Source organism: Cydia strobilella, chromosome 15 (assembly GCF_947568885.1).
Source record: "Cydia strobilella chromosome 15, ilCydStro3.1, whole genome shotgun sequence".
Lineage (NCBI taxonomy): Eukaryota > Metazoa > Arthropoda > Insecta > Lepidoptera > Tortricidae > Cydia > Cydia strobilella.
The window spans coordinates 15,917,072-15,939,797 of NC_086055.1; the positions used below are offsets into that span (position 1 = coordinate 15,917,072).

Genomic DNA, 22,726 nt, shown 5'->3' on the forward strand with positions numbered 1-22,726 from the left:
AATTTTGATTAAGTTTTAATATTAAAGCTGAAACATCGTTGTGAAATTCTGTGTTTCTTTATAATTTGCAATATACGGAGATATACTTTTCGTCTAGCCGAATAAAAACATGTCGTCATCCGCGCTATATATTGACCTCGATATTTAAACTGCATTGCAATAGTTTGGTGTCAAATGGATTCTCATTTCACCAAGATAGGAATTCAAAAGTCAAAAGGACAAGAACTTTTCTTTACCATTTTAAATTTTATTGATGTGCTGTCAAGCAAGATGTATCGAAGACATGTTGGCTGTATGAGTATAGCGTGGTTTACTATAGTATCAATAAGATTAAATTTCATTGTAATTCTTTACAATACGGCATTTTTTTGATACGGCATGTGAAAATCACGAAATTTTGGGACGATCAGGCCAATTCGAACATACACTGATAACTGAATGACATCGACTGATTATCGTGTAAATATTTCGCTCATAGGTACTTCTTCGTACATGTATTGGTGCGGAACGCATGATAACTAAATATGTGTGTCAATTGTAATTTTCTTTTGTATCTTTTTACTGAGGTGTGCCAATATATATCTATCTATGTAATATCCTGTGAAAATCGTGAAAGTTTGGGACAATGTCCAAGTAACGTTTCCAAATGCACTAAAACGAAATGCAGTTACTGGACAATAAAACGTTTTTTTACAACCGCATGTATCTCGAGACAATGCGTTATTTTCGCATGTCGTGCGTAAAAGTAATGTGGGTCGACGGCTGCGCGTGCATAAAAAATCGACTCTGCCCTGTCGCGAATGCGAAATAAACAATAAATATGTGTACTTTAGTACAGTCAGCTCAATGTAAGCAATTGTACGAAAATGTTTCGGAGAAATTCAACGTCATGAGTGGATTTACGTAACAATCGTGGAAGTTATAATTAAAAATATATGATGCATGGAACAAAATGATCAACGTCTTGGCGCTATTCATATCGATTGTCAAATAGGTATAAGGGAGAAAGGGGGAAATTGTGTATAAGGGAGAGGTAGAAACGGGAGTTGGAAGGGGCAGACCTCGGCGGACTTTCTCTGATCAGATCGGGGAAATCCTGAAGAAAGGCCAGGTTAAGAGCACCCTAAACCGGCGAGCGTGTATGAGGAATATCATGAAAGTGAAGGAAGCGAAAGAGGTATGTCAGGATCGCAGCAAGTGGAAATCCGTGGTCCCTGACTACCCCTCCGGGAAATAGCCGTGATTATATGTATGTATGAATGTATGTCAAATAGGTTCGGCGGTTAAAGCGTGAAGAGGGAACAGACAGACGGACACACTTTCGCATTTATAATAATAAGTATGGATATTAGTATGTATTTTGCCTTAGACTTGACCTCCGACATTCACTCGAGCACTCGAGTTAATTTTGGACCATAGTTTGGTAGGTTTTACGGTACCTTACACAGAGGTGCCTATATACTTCTACTAGAATTCTAAAACTCAATTGTGGCCGATTGTACTAAGCCCACGGGGCACTGTTCTGTCCGTGATTTACAAAAGGCGTGGCGAGGTAATGGCGATCAAATTTAAATGGTAATGAACCACGGCATATGACTACAGCCTGATTGTCTGCAGTTGCAAATTACGGTAATGTTAGTAAGGTCAAGAATCATGACAATGACGAGTGCATAGGTTGTGTAGAGATGGGCACACACTTTTTTGATCTTTAAGACCGACTATATCGGGAAAACTCACCAATTTTCCAAACATGTACTGAATAAAATAAAGTTTTATTTCAGGCAACACGTACAATCGAACACCCATATCAAAATACAATTTATATTAAATAATTAACAATAACAATTACAATATTGAATAACAGAAAAATTTTGTAACGAAATCTCAAGCAAGGATTTTTTTAGGATCGCGAGGTTCAAAAATACCATGCAAAATGTTTGTGCTTAGCGAAAAATCTGGAAAACAACATTACGAGTAAGTTAGCTCCGGTCCGCAATAACAATAAAAAATTTCAAAAACCTCATCATAACAAAAATTTTGAACTTTTGTTCTCCCTGTGACGTCGGAAGGTGACATTTCGTCCATCACAAACCCGCCAACAATCGACAACAGTCACTGTCATTCAAATTTCAAAAAAAAGTCGACATGAGCACGTATTGTATAAACGGGGATAACTTCCCACAGTGGCAAATAATAAAACAAAACCGCACACGGTTACGTCTGCGGTGGGATCGGAACCGGATCTGGCACAGCACAGCACTGATCGTTGCGTATCGGCTGACATGTTGTGCAATCTATTTATGAGTTAAGCTACTTGAACTTCCTATTGTAGATTAATGTTCTGTCATGTTTCGAAATGAGGAGGGAATGTCTACTGTTGAACTGGAAGTAAACAATCTTTACTAAGTCATTCAGGTAACTGTATAACTCCAAATGTTTCATACATAAATATGTATACTTTTATCGAGTAAGCCTTATATAATATACGCCTCACTGCTAGGCACAGGCCTCAGGGGCTATAGTCTCCACGCTGGCCCAATGCGGGTTGTGGACTGCACATACATCTATGAGTTTCTTAGCAAATGATATTCCGTACATAAGTTCAGAAAGACTCATTAGTTAGTACTAGAATTTGAACCCGCGGCCTCTCGATTGAAAGTCGGACGTCAGATTCACTCTGCCACCACCGCTTCTTCTATCTATATCTATATCACAACAATAAATTGTTTGACATGATGCCAACGGCCGCTTTCTATAACCGCACCGCTCGCCATCGGCAGGGTGATCATCCTCACATCCTAGCACCTAAATGGTCGCGTACTGTGCAGTTTAAGAGGAATTTCCTCCCGCGTACGCTTCGGCTATGAAATGAGCTCCCTGCCGAGGTTTTCCCGAGGGGCTACAGTATGGGGTTCTTCAAAAAAGGAGTGTACAGGTTTTTAAAGGGTCGGCAACGCGCGTGTAATATCTCCGGTGTTGCAGGCGTCCATAGGCACGGTAACTGCTTATCATCAGGCGGGCCGTATGCTTGATTGCCACCGACGTGGTATTAAAAAAAAATTGTCATACCAAAGAGAATATTTGTCTTTGGTTATACATCTATCATTAGAAATGTTTTCCAAGTCTAAATTCATTACGTCATTCCCATTGTCTGAAAGAAAACACCTGCCAAGTATCATAAACAAACAATCAAACTGATTTCGCATTCAGAAAACAACCCAATTATGCATTTAACAGGTTGTGAGAATTTTGAGAAAGGCAATAAAGCATTTATACAAGACAGACTGACAAATGAAATGTCACTTGGCTTTTGTGAAGGCCCTCTTGCTCTGTTTGCCCACTTCACACCGGATCTGAAATTTAATAAAGTTAAACTTTTATCTGATTGTAGTGAAATTTTGAAATGTAGTTTTTAGGGTTCCGTACCCAAAGGGTAAAAACGGGACCCTATTACTAAGACTCCGCTGTCCGTCTGTCCGTCCGTCTGTCCGTCTGTCTGTCACCAGGCTGTATCTCATGAACCGTGATAGCTAGACAGTTGAAATTTTCACAGATGATGTATTTCTGTTGCCGCTATAACAACAAATACTAAAAACAGAATAATATAAATATTTAAATGGGGCTCCCATACAACAAACGTGATCTTTTTGCTGTTTTTTTCCGTAATCGTACATCGTACGGAACCCTTCGTGCGCGAGTCCGACTCGCACTTGCCCGGTCTAGCTATCAAGGTTCATGAGATACAGCCTGGTGACAGACAGACAGACGGACGGACAGACGGACAGCGGAGTCTTAGTAATAGGGTCCCGTTTTTACCCTTTGGGTACGGAACCCTAAAAAGTAGTGGAATTAAAATTTCAACCGAGTGCCATGACTGCCTATAAACTATTAAAAGCGCGGTTTTTATTAACTTCCTAATGTTTGTGATTCGCATGCATTTAGGAAGTAAATAAAAACTTCAAGAATACAAAAAATATCGTAACTCTATTTAATTTACTGTCTACAAATGAATGACTGACATACTTTCAGTCTGTATTTATTATAATAAATAAATAAATAAAAAATATATAAAAAAAAAAAAAAATATTTCAGGTCTTACAAACCCATATCACAGATTAATAAATAGTTACCATATTTTAACACATTACAAAAATTACAAAAAGAAAAATAAAAAATGAAAAATATAAAATAACGTTGATAAAAATTCAAAATTAAAATTATAAAATATTAACCCTATCATTATTATTAACAGCTCCCAATAAATCTCACTTTCGTTAACGTTTTCAACCAAAAGGTACCACATTGTCGGTTGTCGCTAAGGTTTGTAATTGAAGCTATATGGAAATAGCGCATTACTGACAAGCGACAATAAGTATCCTTTTGGTTGAAAATGGCACATTTTTTCCGCTGCATTATTGGCCTTCCCACTTGACAGGACATAAGAATGTTGCACGAACACATGTAATTAGATATGGTTAGTTAATTTATTTACACTAACAACAATAACGTCACGCAACACACTAGTAATAAAAACCGTGGCTAAGCTTTAATTAATATCGATTGGAATTTTATCAATTATCGGATCACACGCGCTCGGTTGATCTTAAGATTGGGTTTTCCGGTACAGTCGCCATCAGATATATCGGAGCGGTCAAGGCGCACACAAATATCTGACCACGCCTCTATTGTCAAGGCGTTAGAGTGCGTGTTCTGATATTGTGAACACCTCGGCCGCTCCGATATATCTGATGGCGACTGTACATTAAATGACTCGGTATAATTTCCTTTATCCGCCTGCACCCCACCCACATAGTACGTATATTAGGGAATTTAAAACCGGACAAGTGCGAATAGGACTCGCCCACCGAGGGTTTCGTACTTTTTAGTATTTGTTGTTATAGCGGCAACAGAAATACATCATCTGTGAAAATTTCAACTGTCTAGCTTTCACGGTTCATGAGATACAGCCTGGTGACAGACAGACGGACAGACAGACAGACAGACGGACAGCGGAGTCTTAGTAATAGGGTCCCGTTTTTACCCGTTGGGCGTCTTTACCCATCTCAACGATTGTATATTACGCTTTTTAGGGTTCCGTACCCAAAGGGTAAAAACGGGACCCTATTACTAAGACTCCACTATCCGTCCGTTCGTCTATCTGTCACCAGGCTGTATGTCATGAACCGTCATAGCTAGACAGCTGAAATTTTCACAGATGATGTATTTCTGAGTGTTCTTGTATTTGGATGATGAGTCCGACTCGCACTTAGCCGGTTTTTTACATATGCCTACATCTGCACGCAAGACAACCCTATTTAAATAACTACTTATAGACTGCATCTTCACAAATGATTTTTTCGCCTAAGACGGTAATCTGTTAAACAAAAGCCATTGTTTCTTTTGTGCGAGCGGTAGCAGTGTAGGCGCTCTGTAATATCCGTATATCTCTTTAATTTGTTAAAAAGTAAGATTTTATCCAGCACGCTCATATTATCCTTTGCAATATATTTACTTCTGTTGTCGACGCACGCATTTACAGTATAAGATAATTGTTGCAGGCTTTGATACAGGAAAACTTATAATCAAACTTACAATCTGCGTAACTTTTATTACGTTTTCTCCTCACGTAAATACCTGTCACCGCGTCCAGTGGACAAACGATAAATTTCTTGTCTTATGTATATAAAGCGATACAATTCGAATTAGGCGACATACCGTTCGGGCCGAGGAATGCATTATATCACGTGTAATGAGATGTTTTGCGCACGTAATCGCAAACAGCGTGAGTGATGGCTGAGAAAATATTTGTTTGCTGCGAAATTGTGCAAAAAGAGATTAAGATACTAATAATTGATGAGTTTTTTAGGTGTAATCGCTTCAGAGAACTAGCAAGTGGGTTTTAAAAAATACGCAGCACAATGACAAGAGTAGGGTGTCTATTTCGATTTAAGAAAGAAAGAAAGAAAGAAAGAAAGAAAGAAAGAAAGAAAGAAAGAAAGAAAGAAAGAAAGAAAGAAAGAAAGAAAGAAAGAAAATACATTTATTTAACGCCACAACAGATTACATATATGAAAAAAAGGAAACATACAGACGAAAAACATTGGACGCTAAAATAGGACCCCACTCAGCATAATGCCGCGGTAATCCACGGCGCTGGTTTTCAGTGGTGATTTAGCCTTTAAAGTTGCTGATGATGTTTAGTTCAGCCATGTTATTAGATTTTATGAAACTGTTTTTGTATCTACAAAATATGATACGATACTGAACAGAATGGTATGGAATTTGAATTAAAAAGACTGGATAATAACAAAAAGTCAGTTTAAAGAAGATCGCCATATCGCAAACAAATCTACATACAAATATCTTTTTAATATTCCATTATGGAAGCTTTGAACGCATTCCGCATAATGTAAATATAGATCGGACTGCTGCCAAGTTATTCTAAGGTTATTCACGTAAAAATCTGGAGGCATTGTTAGCTTGTGTTAATAATTCCATTTGTGAACTTACAATGGAAAAGACATTATAAATTATAATATCGCAATCCATTTATCTAAATGTTGAATACAAATAAACAGTAGATACAGTACAATTTTATAATATACTAGCTTTTGCCCGCGACTTCGTCTGCGTGGACTTAGTAACCGCAGCTAAAGTAAGAATAGCGTCTGGAGAAAATCTCATAGCAATCTAAATTTGAGCATATTATGCACACAAATTAGCAGGCACTTCGTTAATTATCTCAATTCCACCTCGCTTTTTACTTTCTTCAGGGATGAGTTTCGGGATAAAAACTATCCTATGTCCTTCCTCGGGACTCAAACTATCTCTACGCCAAATTTAAACTAAATCGTTTCAGCGGTTTAAGCGTGAAGAGGGAACACACAGACAGACAGACAGACAGACTTTCGTATTTATAATATTAGTATGGATTACGTTAAAGAAAAAGCTCATTCAAAGACTCTTTTATGCAGGAGCGATAACTTCTTATATTATGCAGCATGTAAGGAAAATGTTTTTAATATTATTGCAACAAAAATATCAGGAATTAAGAAACAAAGAATATCAAGAACAAAAAAGCAAGTACCAGTCTATACTTGCAGTACCAAACACATTTTGTGTCTTAATCGAAAGGTTTAATAATGACTGAAGTAAAAGTAGGAGATAGAACAGTAAAAGTGAACTTAGTAGACGTATGGAACAGCAGTCGGTCTGCATTCAGCGAAGCGATATCTGCAGGCAGCAAAAACGACACCACTACGCAAACCAGAACAATGCAGATGAAATCTAAAGTTGCTAATCATTTGAATTGTGAACATGTGTTGGACAAAAAGGTTTATTTATTTGTGCACAACCTTGCCAAAAAATTCAATATTTGACAGGAACATCAACTAAGGCAACTTATGGTCAAGATTTTGTCACAATTTTTATTTATCCATTTTTATTACATTGGCATTAGAGACTTACATCGACCGGAATATGAACCGTGATTACCTACGTTTTACCCACCCGCTATCTTCAGTAACCCGTGAACAAGATGCATGTAACTGCGTCGAAATATCGGGAGCTCGAAAACAATATAAAACGTAATCACTGTTCATAATTATCCCGCTCGATATGTCGAGTGAAACTAACCGTGAATCATTCCTCGCCATTGTCTACCATGCGAATAAGAGGGATACTAAAATTACTAATGGGAGAAAGAAGATAATTTTCAAATTTTCATAGACAGAACCGAAGGCCGTTAATAAGAAACAGACATTTCTTACTTTACTGCCCTAGGTTGTATGTAAGAAAATACTTATTAGAATACAATAGAAACCACATGCATCTATCAAAAGAAAATTTTCAAAACGAATCCTGCAACTGGACGGAATAGTCCTATTGTTTTGTTGTGCGTTTGCACAAAAGTTGAGACAGGCCTTCGCAACGCGTAGCTGGATAATTGCGAATTTTTCACCATTAGCTTGTGCACCGTTTCAAAACTGCAGCAGTTGCCTCATTGTGGATGGAATAAGCGTTGTTGTTACACGCGGGTTTATGAACAATTGAACACTATGTGGTACATGAAATAAAACTATGAAAACGGATTATATCGAGTATATTGACAATATTACTATGTGGTACAGTCGAAGGCAAAAATATCGATCCAGACAAATGGCTCAAAAATATGTGAACACGACTTCATTGTCTAAGGTACAAGGGAGCGTACAAATATTTTTTAAACTTTGGGAATGTATATATATTTATGCCCTTGACTGTACGTATATACCTGTAAATGACAAATTATAAAAATAAGTACATTTTAGTCAAACATGCTCGTAAATTCACGAAAGTTGTAAAAATAAACACTTTCAAATTTAATAACACTTCAGCCATATTAATTAATATACCTGAAAAGATATATTTTCATAATTTTACTATAACAATAAATAACAAACACACTAGAGTAGCAAACCTTATTTATTGGAATGCGGTGGTCATTGGTGATGACACTGATGGCGATATTGATATCTAAAATACAAACGACGGCATATATATATATATATATATATATATATATATATATATATACATATATACAAAAAAGTTTATTATGCACACGAGGACTTGCGAATGGATTGGTCAATGACACTCGTATCAATGATTTATTACACTAAGAGAAACCTCAATACATACACAAATTAACGAAGCATGTAAAAATACACCTGCACAATAGAGGTCAGAACGATCTATTATGCTGTATTACTTCATATATCTATCAAGTTACGTTTTATCTTATTTACAAAGCTAATGGATATAGCGGTTGTTCTTAACACCAACTATTACGTCTGGGACTGATAGAGCAGCTCAGAAGATATCTCAAATGATTACTATAATAAACCAGTGAAATTCTTCAAATCAATGTTCTAAAAACATCTACCTCGTAATGATATGCAAGATATATATAAGAGGATTCAAATAAGTACTTAGTATATGATTTGGGGAATCTTCAGCTACACAAAGAAACAAGAAAATATCTTAGACCTTAGACTAAAACCATAAAATCCAATAATCGCTGACGTTAAAACGATATTTTATGTTCTAACACTCCCTGGGTTATCAATGTTATCATCTTGAGTTTTAGACACAGCCGGTATAACCAAATCTCAAAGCACCTAAGTGGAAATATTACAATAAAACTATCCATAACGAAGGTTAACGTAACTGGCGGCTAATTGGGGCATTCATTAAAACGTCGATCATACGAGTCACTGACCAGTGAAAAACCTTATCTCTGTGCAATTTGGTTTAAAGTTGGTTAAAAACATCGTCAATGGTAAGGTGCCTTGAGTATGTAAAGTATTTTACGCAAATTCATTTTACGAATGAGGATACTGTAATAGCAAAGATCGCATTTAGTTCTTAAAAAGGGGTCTAATTTTAGCTCAATGTCAAGAAAACATTAATTACAGCAGAAGTCAGTAGTATTTCATCAAGTGTATATGTCATGTAACAGAGCAGAGCAAGCAACTAAGCAGGTTAATTATATTTCTTAAAAAGGCTTGACGGACTTAGCATAAATAAATGTTCTTGTTACATTCAAATCTACGTCTTAAATCTGGAAGCATCCTGGTATAATGTAAGCCACTTGAATTTCCTTTAAATTTTATATTTGCCTAATGCGCTTTCCGATAGTTCATTCAGGCGTTACCTTACGTAAGTCCATCATTATATTCGCTTGTCCGTCTCCCATCCACTTGGAGACAGCACAGCAATTCTTTTTTCTTCAATACTTCTTCGTCAGCCGTCATCTCATCATTCACATTCTTTCTTATCATATCATCTCTCAAATTGTCAACCTAACTTAATTGCTTGCCTTTACTCTTAAATACATATTAATTCCTAATCTTTCTCGTCACATTACTTTCATCCCTCCGCATCAGATGCCCATCCCAGGCTGGACGATTATTGTATTAACTTCAATAATATTCTATTCGCTATCTCGCCAAATATAACGTATGGCGTGTATTTTACGGTGATAGATTAAGAACGTTAATTACATGCAAAAATACGCAAGTAGTATAACGGCTTGCCACTAATTGTCTAGTATTTCTAGTACGTTATTGGCGGAATAGCAAACCAACATTACTAATTGTAGTACTTTCAGATCTTTATCGTTGTTGATGTTTATAAATCACAGGCTGTCGATGACTTCACATTACTCGCGATTTGCTCCATGAGCCGTATCGATTGATTTCATTTATGTATTGTCTTCGATTATTTATATGACAGTTAAACAATAACTTCGTTGAGGTGACTAATTTTTTGTACAAACATCTTTGTTTATTTAGTCTTTATATCTGTAAAAAAATGGTAAACAGTATTCGGGTTAAACAAATTTGCTGATCGCTAGTATATTAACCATTGTAATGGTGACGTCTACTGTGTTTACTTTAAAAAAAGTTAATTCATTAGAAATGAAAAAAAACTGTAATAAATGTCATATATTAAAGAAAAAGTGACGAAGCCCTCCAGTGGTGAAGGCCGGACTCGAGGTCTTTAGCTATCGCGGCTAATGCCATGAACCCCTAGGCCACCTCGCCACGGCGGTACCCGTCCCAATTTCTCGACTATATGCCATCTTAGTAAGACTAGGCGTCTTTGAAATTGTTCATTAGAAATGTTCAATTACCGATCACATTTTTTTTTTATTCAAAGGCTCTGGTACAAAATGTACTGGTAAGAATGGACAGTCATCGTTTACAGATCTCTTCATATTTTTGCGAACAACAGTTTTCACAGTGAATTATCGCAACATAATCAAAGCAGTCGTGATCTGGAATTAACGACCCATCCCACAACTGCACTATCTGATCACTGACTTCAAAACGAGTGACGGTAAAATGGCGCCCAGTAAATCTTGCAATGATCCATTATTTCCTAGTAAATTCCTTTTAATAAAATAAACCATTTTTATCACAGATACTAAAATAACAATTCGAGTCCCCTAATTTGTCCAGGCGTCCTGTTATTTTAGTAAGTTCAAAATTGGTATAAGAGCAAGACGTTTTAGTAGATACAGAATTAATGATTCGGTAGTAAATCGGCCATATTTTTTTTACTTTATTCGCAGGACAAAGCGCTAGCAGCAAATTCACATATTTATAACCCCAAATAATTAAATTCCTTTACTTTCAGTATACTCAATCCTCTAAATGGCCTCTGGTATATGGTGTATATTGGAACTGTTACTTATATGCATTTATGTTTGTACCTTTCCATGAAGCATATAATAAACAATAATTATAAACAACGGAAGATATTTTTCCTCGAGGCCCCAGCATATCATTGATATAATTTTAGGGCGAAACAATTATTTTAATTTACATTTTTCTTGGAACTTATGTTGTATTCTATGCTTATCCCAAACAAGAAAGGCCAATAACCTTTCCAGAACAACACCAACATCTCTCTGCACCTCATCCTCATAAATCTAATTTCGGCAGCTGTTTAAATGCAATCACAATCCCCCATTCGGAAGCTGCGTAACAGATCTATTGTGGTGTACTATAAAATCTTTCATACATACTAAAGAAGACCTTAAAGCTTAGGTAATAAGAGTGATGTTAGAAGAAGATGAACTATATAATCTGTACAAGAACAATGTAGTAACAACACGCAAGAAACGAGAGTATTCGCCGCACGATTCTGCTTGTCATTAACGTAATTCTTGTCTATTGAAGATGGCACTGCAAATTACACAGGTTACATAAGCTTTCACGGTGAACATCAATCAGCATAATGATTAACAGTAAAATCACAGTTACACCAAAAATGACAAATATTCAGGGGGGCACCGCAGGGAATTATGCAGTTTTGTAGTTCGAAGAATAACATCAGCTTGGTGGTCAAATAGTTCTTTATTTAAATTAAATTGTATGTTCTACGTTAGAGCTATAGGACAGAGATTACGAAAACGAACAAATAGTAAGCCTCAATGGGTGAAAATAATTAATTTATGATGAAAACATGAATACTTCTGTTGGAGTTGCCAACAACAAATTACACCTCAAAATAAAATAAAACATAGAATTTAATTTATATTTTTAAACTAAATCGATCAAGAGAACCTCTAAACACTAAAACGCAAGACCCCAAACGGGATAATGCACCCTGTAATTATAAAAACACCGTATAACTACGCTTATGCGTCAGAGCATTTGTGGTCGCTGTTCCAAGCCAATGCACGCGGATTTCCAAAGAAGCCATGAACTGTATTACAAGAGTAATAAGGTTGTATTTTGAAGAATGGCGTGAGGGTTAGAACTGACACTGATCAGACAAGACGGAATGCAGAACATGTTAAAACCGCAAAGGTCGAGCGTGACATAACGACCGCGATCAATCACTGTAACTTGAAGCACAATAAAATTTGTTTATTAAAAATCTTACAGCAGAAATCACAAAGCAAGTGGAATTAATATACAAGGTTAGGAAAGATAAGTATCAAGTTGCTTCCTAAATATTTTGCAACTACCTCTACTATTTAACCCAATGCGATGATATACTTTTAAGGATTTATTTTGTTAGTGGTGAATAATCGTACAACCAGTATAAAATTTTAGACGTAGCTTACTATCCTTATCCACATATTTCCTATACAAGACAATCAAATGGTGCAATCACACTGGGTCGTTCCTTTGGCCGCATTAAAACCATATCGGTTGCCTGGTACCTTTATATTTTGATCAGACGACCGCATCAATGATCCAAAGTGATTGCACCCTTAGATATACTATCGCCATTAATTGGCACCATCAAAACAACCAAAAAAGTATGAAGACAAATGTTTTATCTATTTACGCATTAAGATGTTATCACCAATAAACGGTCTATTCAGAAAAGCCGTTAGCAATTTACGTAATTTAATTAGAACTGCAAAACCATTTTGGACAAAGCCTAAAGCTATTGGACTTGATCGAGCACCTAATCTGGCCACACACATCAATGTACAGTTATAAACATGTAACACTTTAAAACTTATGTCAAGACTTAAGGTCGGTTGCACCAAACTGTTTGTCATCGTTAAAGAGTTCGCTAAATTTTATTGTATGGAAAGTTTCATAGTAAACCGCCGCGGCGCTCCGGGTGACGTTGATCAGTCTGTCAAGTGCGGATGATGCAACTGGTACTTAATATTATTTACGTTTATTTGACGGAACGCCTACAGTAACAATTACATTTAATTGTTTTAAGCAAGAACCGCCATGAGTCAAAATTGCAAACTAAATAGAAACCAGTGAAAGGAAGACGAGATTTAATCAAAGGTCAATTAAATTTATAAATATTTTTCACACACTAAAAAACACATGTAAATATTTTCATACATTTAAAATAGGAACGTTACTTTGCAAGACGCTTTAACATTTGTAGAAACTCCGATTTACTCTGAATCACGGCCGATCATGTGTTATTGGCCTAACATTAACACGAAGATATCGTCGGTCGTGGGATTAATAAGTACTACTTTACGTTCAAGTGGAAAGTGAACTGTCATCGAGAACGAGAGCTGAAAGAAACATTTTAGATTATAAACATGTATACTGAGAAGTTACGAAGCAAATTTTGTAAGTAGGTTAGACCAGTTTCTTCTTTCACTAATAATACAACATTGGATTAATTTCTGTTTGTCACGGTTTTCAAAAAACGTTGAAAGTATTCGTTACATGTTCTTAATTATACTGCTATTGACATCTTTAAACAGTTCAATGTTTCGACCGATAACTCTTCACAGTTTCACCTTGATGGCGAAGATTTAATCGACAGTTAATGATTTAATGTACCATCAAAGAAGCCTTAAGATAGTCACGGCTGTTAACAACCTATACTAATAAGATATTGCACATTAATTTATTTCTGATCTTTTTTCTGTATATTGTCTCACAACAACAATGAGATTGCGTATTTGTTTATCTATTGTTAATTGATTATAAGCATTTAGAGTTTCAGCTACCGTTGCTTAATAGAAATCGTAAAGGTCAATTTTGCCTTTTTAAAATACAATCACGAACATTGTGAAACCTAGAGCCATCTGCAAAATTTTAGCTTATCTAAACATCTGTAACGTGTCTGTAATGGGAGGATTGACCGGGCAGTAATAAAAGGTTATTTACCCTGTGCTTAGGGCACAACTGCGAGCACCCATTTCAGATTTCGTTCTACCCTAGGGCCCAGATCTTTCATTAATTTTTCAACGTGCCTCGGAGCGTAGAATTTTGTATTTTCACGAAAAGGTCAATGCCGCATAATGTCCTTCTAAAATCGCTTAGGGTCGGTTTCTTTTCTATAAGCATTTTTCTTAACTCGTCCTGTAACCTCGCCTTTTGTTGTTAGCATTCGCGCAGTTAAACAATTAGCAGCATTTGTTTACAAATTAAATTACATTTTGTTCAGTTCAATGCTCCTTGTATTTGATGGAGCACGTCATTTGTTTTTGTTTGTTACTCAATATTCTGTGACATGGTACGTCATAAATCAGTTATTGCATTTAAACATTACCATTAACAACCATTTACCATTTTGTAATTCATACAAATAAATATATGTGTGTAATATAATGGCATTATCAGTCAGATTTATCTTACAAGGGCCGTTAGCTACGATTAACATAAACGAATATAATTATTTTTTCGTAACAAAGTGATAAAAATATACCAAGCCAACCATATTTCGTAAACAATGTAATTAAAATATAACATCCTTAATCCTTGAATCATAACTTAACTATAAACTTACCACATTGATCTTCCCGAGTATATGGTTAATCTGGTCCTTGCTGCACATTTTGTCGATCTCTTATTTAGTCCGGTGTGGTTACTATCACATCTTCATCACTGGGTTTGTCAAATCTATTAACTAAAGTTCACTGGAAATAAAACAATACTTTATTCTTGATGTCGTAAAATACAGTTTGGAGATTTAAATCCGCATACATATATCTGAAGTTGATAAGGAAAAGATGCTTACTTATGAAGATTAATGAGACAGACAGTAAATACTAATTCGAAAAAAAAATCAAGCATTAAAATTTCAGCATGGTCATCCCAACTACTTACCAAAAGTTTAATGCTTAAATGCTTAGTTGACTGCAAAATAAAAAGAAGGTGCTAAAGTTAAGCTTAATAAGGTAACAGCAACTCGATTCGTTGAACAATAGTAAGTTACAGAACAACGTAATACGAATAACAGTAAACTATGTAACGATGATCCCGCTATTCTATTATTAACAATTAAAATCGAAAGCGGAACAGATAAGATTAAGTAATTCGATTCATTAGCCTTTGCAAAGTCGAGCAACTTGGTGATTGGATAAATGATACCTTTGGTCGGGTTCTGCTAATTTGCGTGAATTTATCAAGCTGTCAGTGGGTAATTTAATTTTAATATGCTTTGGCGGAATAACGTCGCCGAGCTGCCGATACACTTATTAATTATACGTTTCCTTGGTTATGATTAGCTCGTGCCTCGTGACTGTATCACAGTAATCTTGTTTTTCATACGAGCTTTCACTCCCTTCATTCCTAAGTCACGTTTGGGGAAATATTTTCGAGAAATTGCGTTTCTGAACAAACCTAAAAACACTCCGTTTGCATAAATAATCCATCACTAGCAGATATAATGAAAAAAAAAATCACAAAATTCAGTTCGTTTTTTTTAGGGATTTCAAATAGAAATAAAAAAGTTGATTGTGATGTGTCAATGACCCCCGCAGCACTATACACAATATAATTATTTTTCTAGCCAAGCAATAACTTTATTGCAATAGCAAATGGATAGCGATCAAATTAGTCAACCGTACGGTTATAATTAGTGCATATTGAGGGTGTCGCAACCTCTGCTAAGTGCCCTCGCCAGTCAGATCAATATCACACACAATTTCCATTAACTAGTTATAATTTTCAATTATGAGTCTGCAACACTATACCTGCATATTTTGCAAGGTCCATTCTTTTTATATTGATCAATAATTGAGTCAGTGATAATAGTGATATCCCAATAGCTAGAAGGCTAGCACAAATATGATCATAATTAAGTATCATATGACAAGTCCAAAAAAAATACAGTTGAAAACAGAAAAGTAGGTACATCAAGCATGTTTTTCATCAAAACAAAAGATGCCTTATCTTTAAATGTAGTCGATTAGGATTTGCTAGTCGTCCCACCAGTCGTTTTCGTTTATAATCTCATTAAGTGGCACAGTCCAAATATGCATTTGTCATATCGTCGTAAGTTTATGCAAATTTAATTAGTTAGTATTGATTTTATCAGCACTTATGATATTTTCTTCAACAGTAAACGCTTATAAGTGAAATTAAATTAGCAAACAATTTGAAAAACTGTCTCAAACACACAATTATGAATCTATATTAATCGTTAACGGTACTACGCCCAACACAATTTAATATGCAAATATCACCTATTAGGCACGAGAGAAACCGTAACGTTTAATAGTATAATTCGGCAGTTTAGCTAAGTTGACGCAATTTTTTTACTTGTTTTAATGCTGAGCCCAAAACGCTTACCGCATCGGTATGAATATGTATGGGGCGCGTAACAGTGAAATTATTGCATTCCTATACTCGGTTACTCTTGGTATTTGTTTTTAGATCACTGGCCGTGATTGTTTTTGTGTGAAGGTGTTTTTTTCATATCCTTAATCATATTATTGATCTTGTGCGGTTTTTGTTAATCCCTTAATGCTCTTAATACTTATGACAGAATGTGTAAAATGAGTGTTGTTAGGCGATTTTATCTTAATATTTTAATTTGTTTCGTTTTCAAAATAGACTAAATCCCAACGGAACTTTAATTAAAAGGGTTGTTTTACCCCGTTACAGTTTCTTCTTAAATAATTGCTGCAAGAAATCAGACGAAGGGTTTAAAAGACTTGATACAGTCTCAAGAATTTGAAATGTACCTTTAAATTTCTTGAGCGGGCTGACTTATTAAAAAAATCGGGGTTTATTACTCAAGTTACACATCTTGAGACTTCTGGATTCTGCAAGGAATTACAGCAAAACATTCCTGTTACCTTGCTCGTGACGTGATACAATGCTTATGAATGAAAATTACGTAATACGCTTTATACGCAATATACTTGTCAACTCCGTGAAATTGGTTTTCATCGTTTTACCTCTTTACTAAAGCGAACAAGACACAATTGTCAATTGAAAGAACTTCTGCGCGCACACTGAGCAATTTCATGCCTTTTGGACAAATCATTTTCAAATTGATAACAGACATAACAGTATTTGATCAGGTCTGCTTTCACCTGAGGAATATTAAAGTACGTGCGTCATGAATTTTATAATCAAAGGAAAACTTTTGTAACTTATCTAACAACCTCCTATAGAAAACATTTTCACTGAGTAATGATGATAATGCAGAAACTAAACGGTGGGGATTTCATTTTGCATAAAATTAAAATTTAATTGCGAGTAACTTTGTACTTCCTTATTTTATTCTGTGGTTAACATGTAATAAAATGTAATTGGTGCCTAGGCTTACGGCAATATATTAAATTCTTGTTAGCGCTAAACCTGCATTTTGTATTTACGGCCAATTTACCATACTAAGTTCGGAGCAAACTGAGATGCAAATCAACTTGTTTGTAAATTCAATTTCACTCCAGTTCAATTTATCATGTCTATTTCAGGAAATAATAACTTCGTTTCTTCCAAGTTTAGAAACTGTATGTAATACTAAACGTTGTCATATTTTGAACAAAAAGATCGTAAAGCAGAACAGCATTTATTTTGACTGACGTAACTAAAGCATAAACAAAACGCGGCACGAAAACAATGCCCGATGCGTTCTGAAACCAACGTTCTGGGTTCGACGTTCCCGATAATTTCGGCTGAAAACGCTGAGCGCGTGCTCGGCCGGGAAAGAAAAAAAAACTTGTCTATTACGCAATATGGCGCCGGGCGCGAGAAGATGGCCAGTGAAATTGTGCTGAGCCCTTGGTTGGTAATGCTTGTGTAACGTAACTGCTTTATAATCTTTGTCAGATTTTGATTGAGATCCAATCAGGTTCTGATTGGGAATACTAAGTGGAATTTAATTTGTTGAGCAAGTGCGCTTAATGCTCATCTGCGGTACAGAATGTATTTTGATTGCTTGTTTAAATGAAATACGATTTCGTAATTCCGTTGGCGTTGCACTACCGAGACCAAATCATTCATCAACGATAATTTCTGTAACGATTTAGTCGTAACATGCATACAAATCTACATAGAATATTTTAATCAGCTAAATTAAATTCCGAAACAACATTTTACGTAGACAGATACATAGAGATGTTGACCTGCGAAATATGTCCAAAACTAGGTACCTAAATAAAGTAATTTGCAAATGTAACAATTCATCCACGATTTACTTGGTGTGTCATTTCTTTTTTCCATAACAACATTTTGAGACATTTGAGGTAGGTATAGGTATTACTCGAGGAATACCTCAACTAACAAAAGTAATGAACAATAAATTAATTATTTTCAATAAAATGGAAAGTTATTTAAAAACAACCGAGCCATTTTATTGCAAGTCATACCCTATACTTTTTATCAAATTTCGGAAATGTTTTGCTGGTTCTACTCTAATCAAAAGCACTTCTGATCTTCATAGGAGAAAGTGTCACAAATCTTCCACACATTTTTTTATCCCTCCATTCATTCCGTTACCGTCGTACAAAAAAAATTCATTGAAATTTAAAAAGTAAAAAGTCATTTAATAAAAAGTAAAAAGTCATTTTTCTATGAAAAATGCTAACGGAATAGAAATAAAAATCTTGGGACACTTTTTTCTCCTATTAAAGTCATGAGTCTAAGTAGAAATAAGTCAAATAACATAAAAATGTCCATATATTTAAAAGTAGCGTACAACTTTAAATATCTAATAGCCCATATTTCGCCGTTAAACGCAAGTTTGGCGAACCTAGTATAAGTTTAAAATGTACCATACTTTAAAAAAAAAAAAAACCATATGTGTTAGGTCCTTTCACAACCAAACCGCGTAACCAACAGGCGAGGTATCAGTGCAATTTGCAACAATGAAACGTGAAATTATGACAGATGCACATTGCACAGATACGGTAAGTGAGGGGTCGTGTTCTCGTGTTAGCGTGCGTCGGAGTGTTGCAAGCGAATGCCTGTGGAAAGGTTGGGATAAGTTACTTACGATTAGGGTTGCCATGCGTCAGGATTTGTCCGGACATGTCAGGATTTTTGACCCTTTGTCCGGATTGCGGCCGGACTTGGCGAGTGTCAGGATTTATAGGAATAGCCTCATAAATGAGTCCTCTGTACTCTAAATTGCTTTGACATCAATTTTTGAAATGATTTTGTTAATACATACTTATATGACGATTCTTATTGGGAGAAAATTATTTTAATTTATTTTATATTTTTTAATATGTAATGTTTGACGATCATGACAAGAAGACCATTTTGACATTGATGCAAATTTATAGTGTAGTTTTTATCCCGAAATAAATAAATCTAAATCTAAAAAGAGCGCAGCCCGCTGCCGGGGCTGCGTTCAAGCTACGCCAAATCTCTGTTACAAGAAATGTCAGGATTTTTAGGGTGATATCAGGATTTTTATCAGGACATTTAATTCTTCCATATGGCAACCCTACTTACGATGGGTGAGTTACGGGTCATTGTTTTACATGGTTTGTATTTTAAGTCTATGTATTGTATAAATGCCAACCTAGGCCACAATGGGGCTACGTCGAAGTCAAGATATAAGTAGTTGTCGATTTCTTAAATACAGAAGGGCTTGGCTTATAAAAATGTATATAAGAATTGTCACGCTGAACAACTTTAACTATGGAACTCACCCCGAAATTGCAAATTGCCCGATTTTTGTTGCGTTTGCTAGGTTGGCTTCATAGTAAAGATTTCAGTATAACCTACGTATTCAAGCCTAGTATCATCATCATCATCATGTCAGCCGATAGACGTCCACTGCTGGACATAGGCCTCCCCCAAGACTCGCCACTCCGACCGATCCTGTGCCGCTCGCATCCACCGAATTCCCGCGACCTTCACCAGGTCGTCGCTCCATCTCGTTGGAGGCCTACCTAGTATGGTCTGTACATATTCATATTTTTTTAAAGTGCCGCTATGTATCTTTAACAAGGTTCCCTGAGATCAATTATGTTAAGTGCAAATATCTCAAATTTTAATTAAATGTCAATAAAGTTAAAATTAATTTATTCCATTTATAAGAGCGCATTAGTGACACGTATTTCGATTGATAATTATGATGGTCAACTTTGGGAACAAATCCAATTATTTTTATTTTTGTGTTTTTTTTAAAGTAATCACTCACAATCTTTGGTACTATATATAAATTACAAACTGAAATAGATGTCATATATTAAATATGTGGTTGGTTTTACTTTAATATATGATCTATTGCAGTTTATAATGGTGATGATTTTATTTACATTCTATCTTCTATCGGATGAGAATGTTAGACCATGTATACACGCGTATGAATGAGATGCTTGTTTGTTTGTTTGATAATAAAGATTCCTCCTAACAGTCAATAATAGTCCTAGTCAAGTGTGAAACGAATTCCATTCGTCTGTAAACATTACACTATCTGATAAATTCTTCTTATTGTCATCTGTGATAATTTGATAAACATTATCAACAGTGAAGATGTTGTCTAAAGGGGCCCACTGACTATCAGTTCGCCGGACGATATCGGCCTGTCAGTTGTTCAGAATTGTCAAATTTTTGTTCTAACTGACAGGCCGATATCGTCCGGCGGACTGATAGTCAGTGGGCCCCTTTATTTGTGAGATGTAAGCAGACTTTACTAAAAGAAGTAAAATTTTAAGATTGATTGTTGATATTGTAAAATTACTCGTGTTAGCGCCACTTGCACCATCCCACTAACCCGGGGTTAACCGTTTAAACCGTTAACCCACTGACAAATTGTACTGGTAACCATGGTAACTCCAGGTTTAACCGGTTAACCCCGGGTTAGTGAATTTTGCAAGTGGCCCTTACTGTAATTGGTTAGTAGGTTAGTAGCTTACGTCAATTAAAATTGGAAGTCATACACTTTACCTTAACCTCCCCTAATGTTTAGAAAGATATCATTCAATCACAAAAAAATGACTAAACGGGTTTGGGTGAAATTAGACACTAAGAGATATAACGAATGAACTTATAAGACTGTGTAAAAAAGTGTGTTGAAATGAGTGACATTTTTCATAAAAGTGCGATCAACAAATTATACACGGATAAAGTCTGCGGTATAATGACGACCTAATCGTATCAATAGGTTAACACGTCGCAATCCTATTGTTTAATGACTTTAGTAAACATCATTTAAAATTTACTTCTACAAAGTTTTTTTTAACTAAGCTACTGAAAAAGTACCCCCAAAAGAAAAACATGTTTCTTTAAACAACGTATTTCCGTAAGAGTAGTAAACTTAATAAACGTTATTTTCATGTGCAAAACAGGAATTCCTCTCCACAAACGAGAACAATATGGAAACTAATAAAGACTAATTGATGCACACGGAGCCATTATTAGTTATCTCACCGTGTGAATAGGTGACAGGTTATTACCTCATGTGCGGACAAAATGAGGGTAGTTCGCAAGCGTTATGAGTTAATTAGGGCTCTATTGCACATGTTGCATCCATCAGTACTCTGTACAATGTACATTGCAACCTTTACATTGTATTGTGTAAATCATATGTGCAAGATAAATAGGACTTTTCAGGAATCGCTGTGGTAGAAACGACCCAAAATTTCTTGGTATCCGAAAAATATGTGAACCTACTTCTAATGTACCGAAATTTTCAAAATTCCCAGGCAAATTTTTCGGAACCTCATATCATATATAGGAATCTTAATTTTCCATTTCCAAAATGAATTTCCTGTGAAATTTTCGTGAAATTTCAGAGAATTTTTTCAACTAATTGGAAACTACGCTACTAGCACATCTGAAGAAACAACAATGATTTCTGAAAACGCCTAAATAGATATTAACAGAAAAGTTGAATGATGAATATTGAAATTAGGTTTAGTTACAATACCCTTAATACCTAGTAAGTGTGTTGTGTCGGAAAATCCTTCGCTGAAAGTAAGTATCTTTTACCTTGCCAATCGAGAAATTTTATTCCAAAAATTTTTGGAAACAAATACAAAATTTACCATAAACAAATCACTGTATTTCACGATGCATCAAAACCCACTATAAAACACTGGCACGAATCACTTCCAAAAAACGCCTAAAACGAGAATTCAAATTTCGAATCGATCGGTTAGGCGCGCGCGCGGCATCTTGGGTTGTTTACGCGCGGGATCAACGGCGGTCTGCAGGTGACTGCGCGCGCGGCGAATGTGCGCGAAGTAGGTAGCTATGTCACGGCGTGTCAGAGAAAATAGTCGTAGAAAACCATACGTACCGTACTCGATCGTTTATTGCGGATGCTTGTTGTGAATGCAAACCCACCTGTCAACAATGAAAGCATGGTATTAGATTGTTTTCTTTTTAACACGATGTCATTGGTAGTTAGTACGTAATTTGTTGGCCGCTTACAGGGAAATAATATTATGTGGGCGAAAGAAAACAAGGTGCATATTATAAATGCAAGATATATATAATTATATATTTATTACACTACAAGGCCTTGAAGATTGTATAGGTTGCTT

The 22,726-nt window shown here is 35.7% G+C and overlaps 1 protein-coding gene across 1 annotated transcript in view; it reads right to left on the minus strand.

Moving 5' to 3' along the window:
* Positions 1 to 22,481, minus strand: part of LOC134747665 (disheveled-associated activator of morphogenesis 1) — a 108,397-nt gene extending 85,916 nt beyond the window's left edge. The window contains exons 1-2 of the mRNA XM_063682273.1: positions 22,226 to 22,481; positions 14,779 to 14,908 (exon numbers count right to left, since the gene is read on the minus strand). Coding sequence (XP_063538343.1) covers positions 14,779 to 14,826 — 48 coding nt within the window. The 5' untranslated portion in view covers positions 14,827 to 14,908; positions 22,226 to 22,481. The remainder of the gene's footprint in view (positions 1 to 14,778; positions 14,909 to 22,225) is intronic.
* Positions 22,482 to 22,726: the final 245 nt, after the last annotated feature.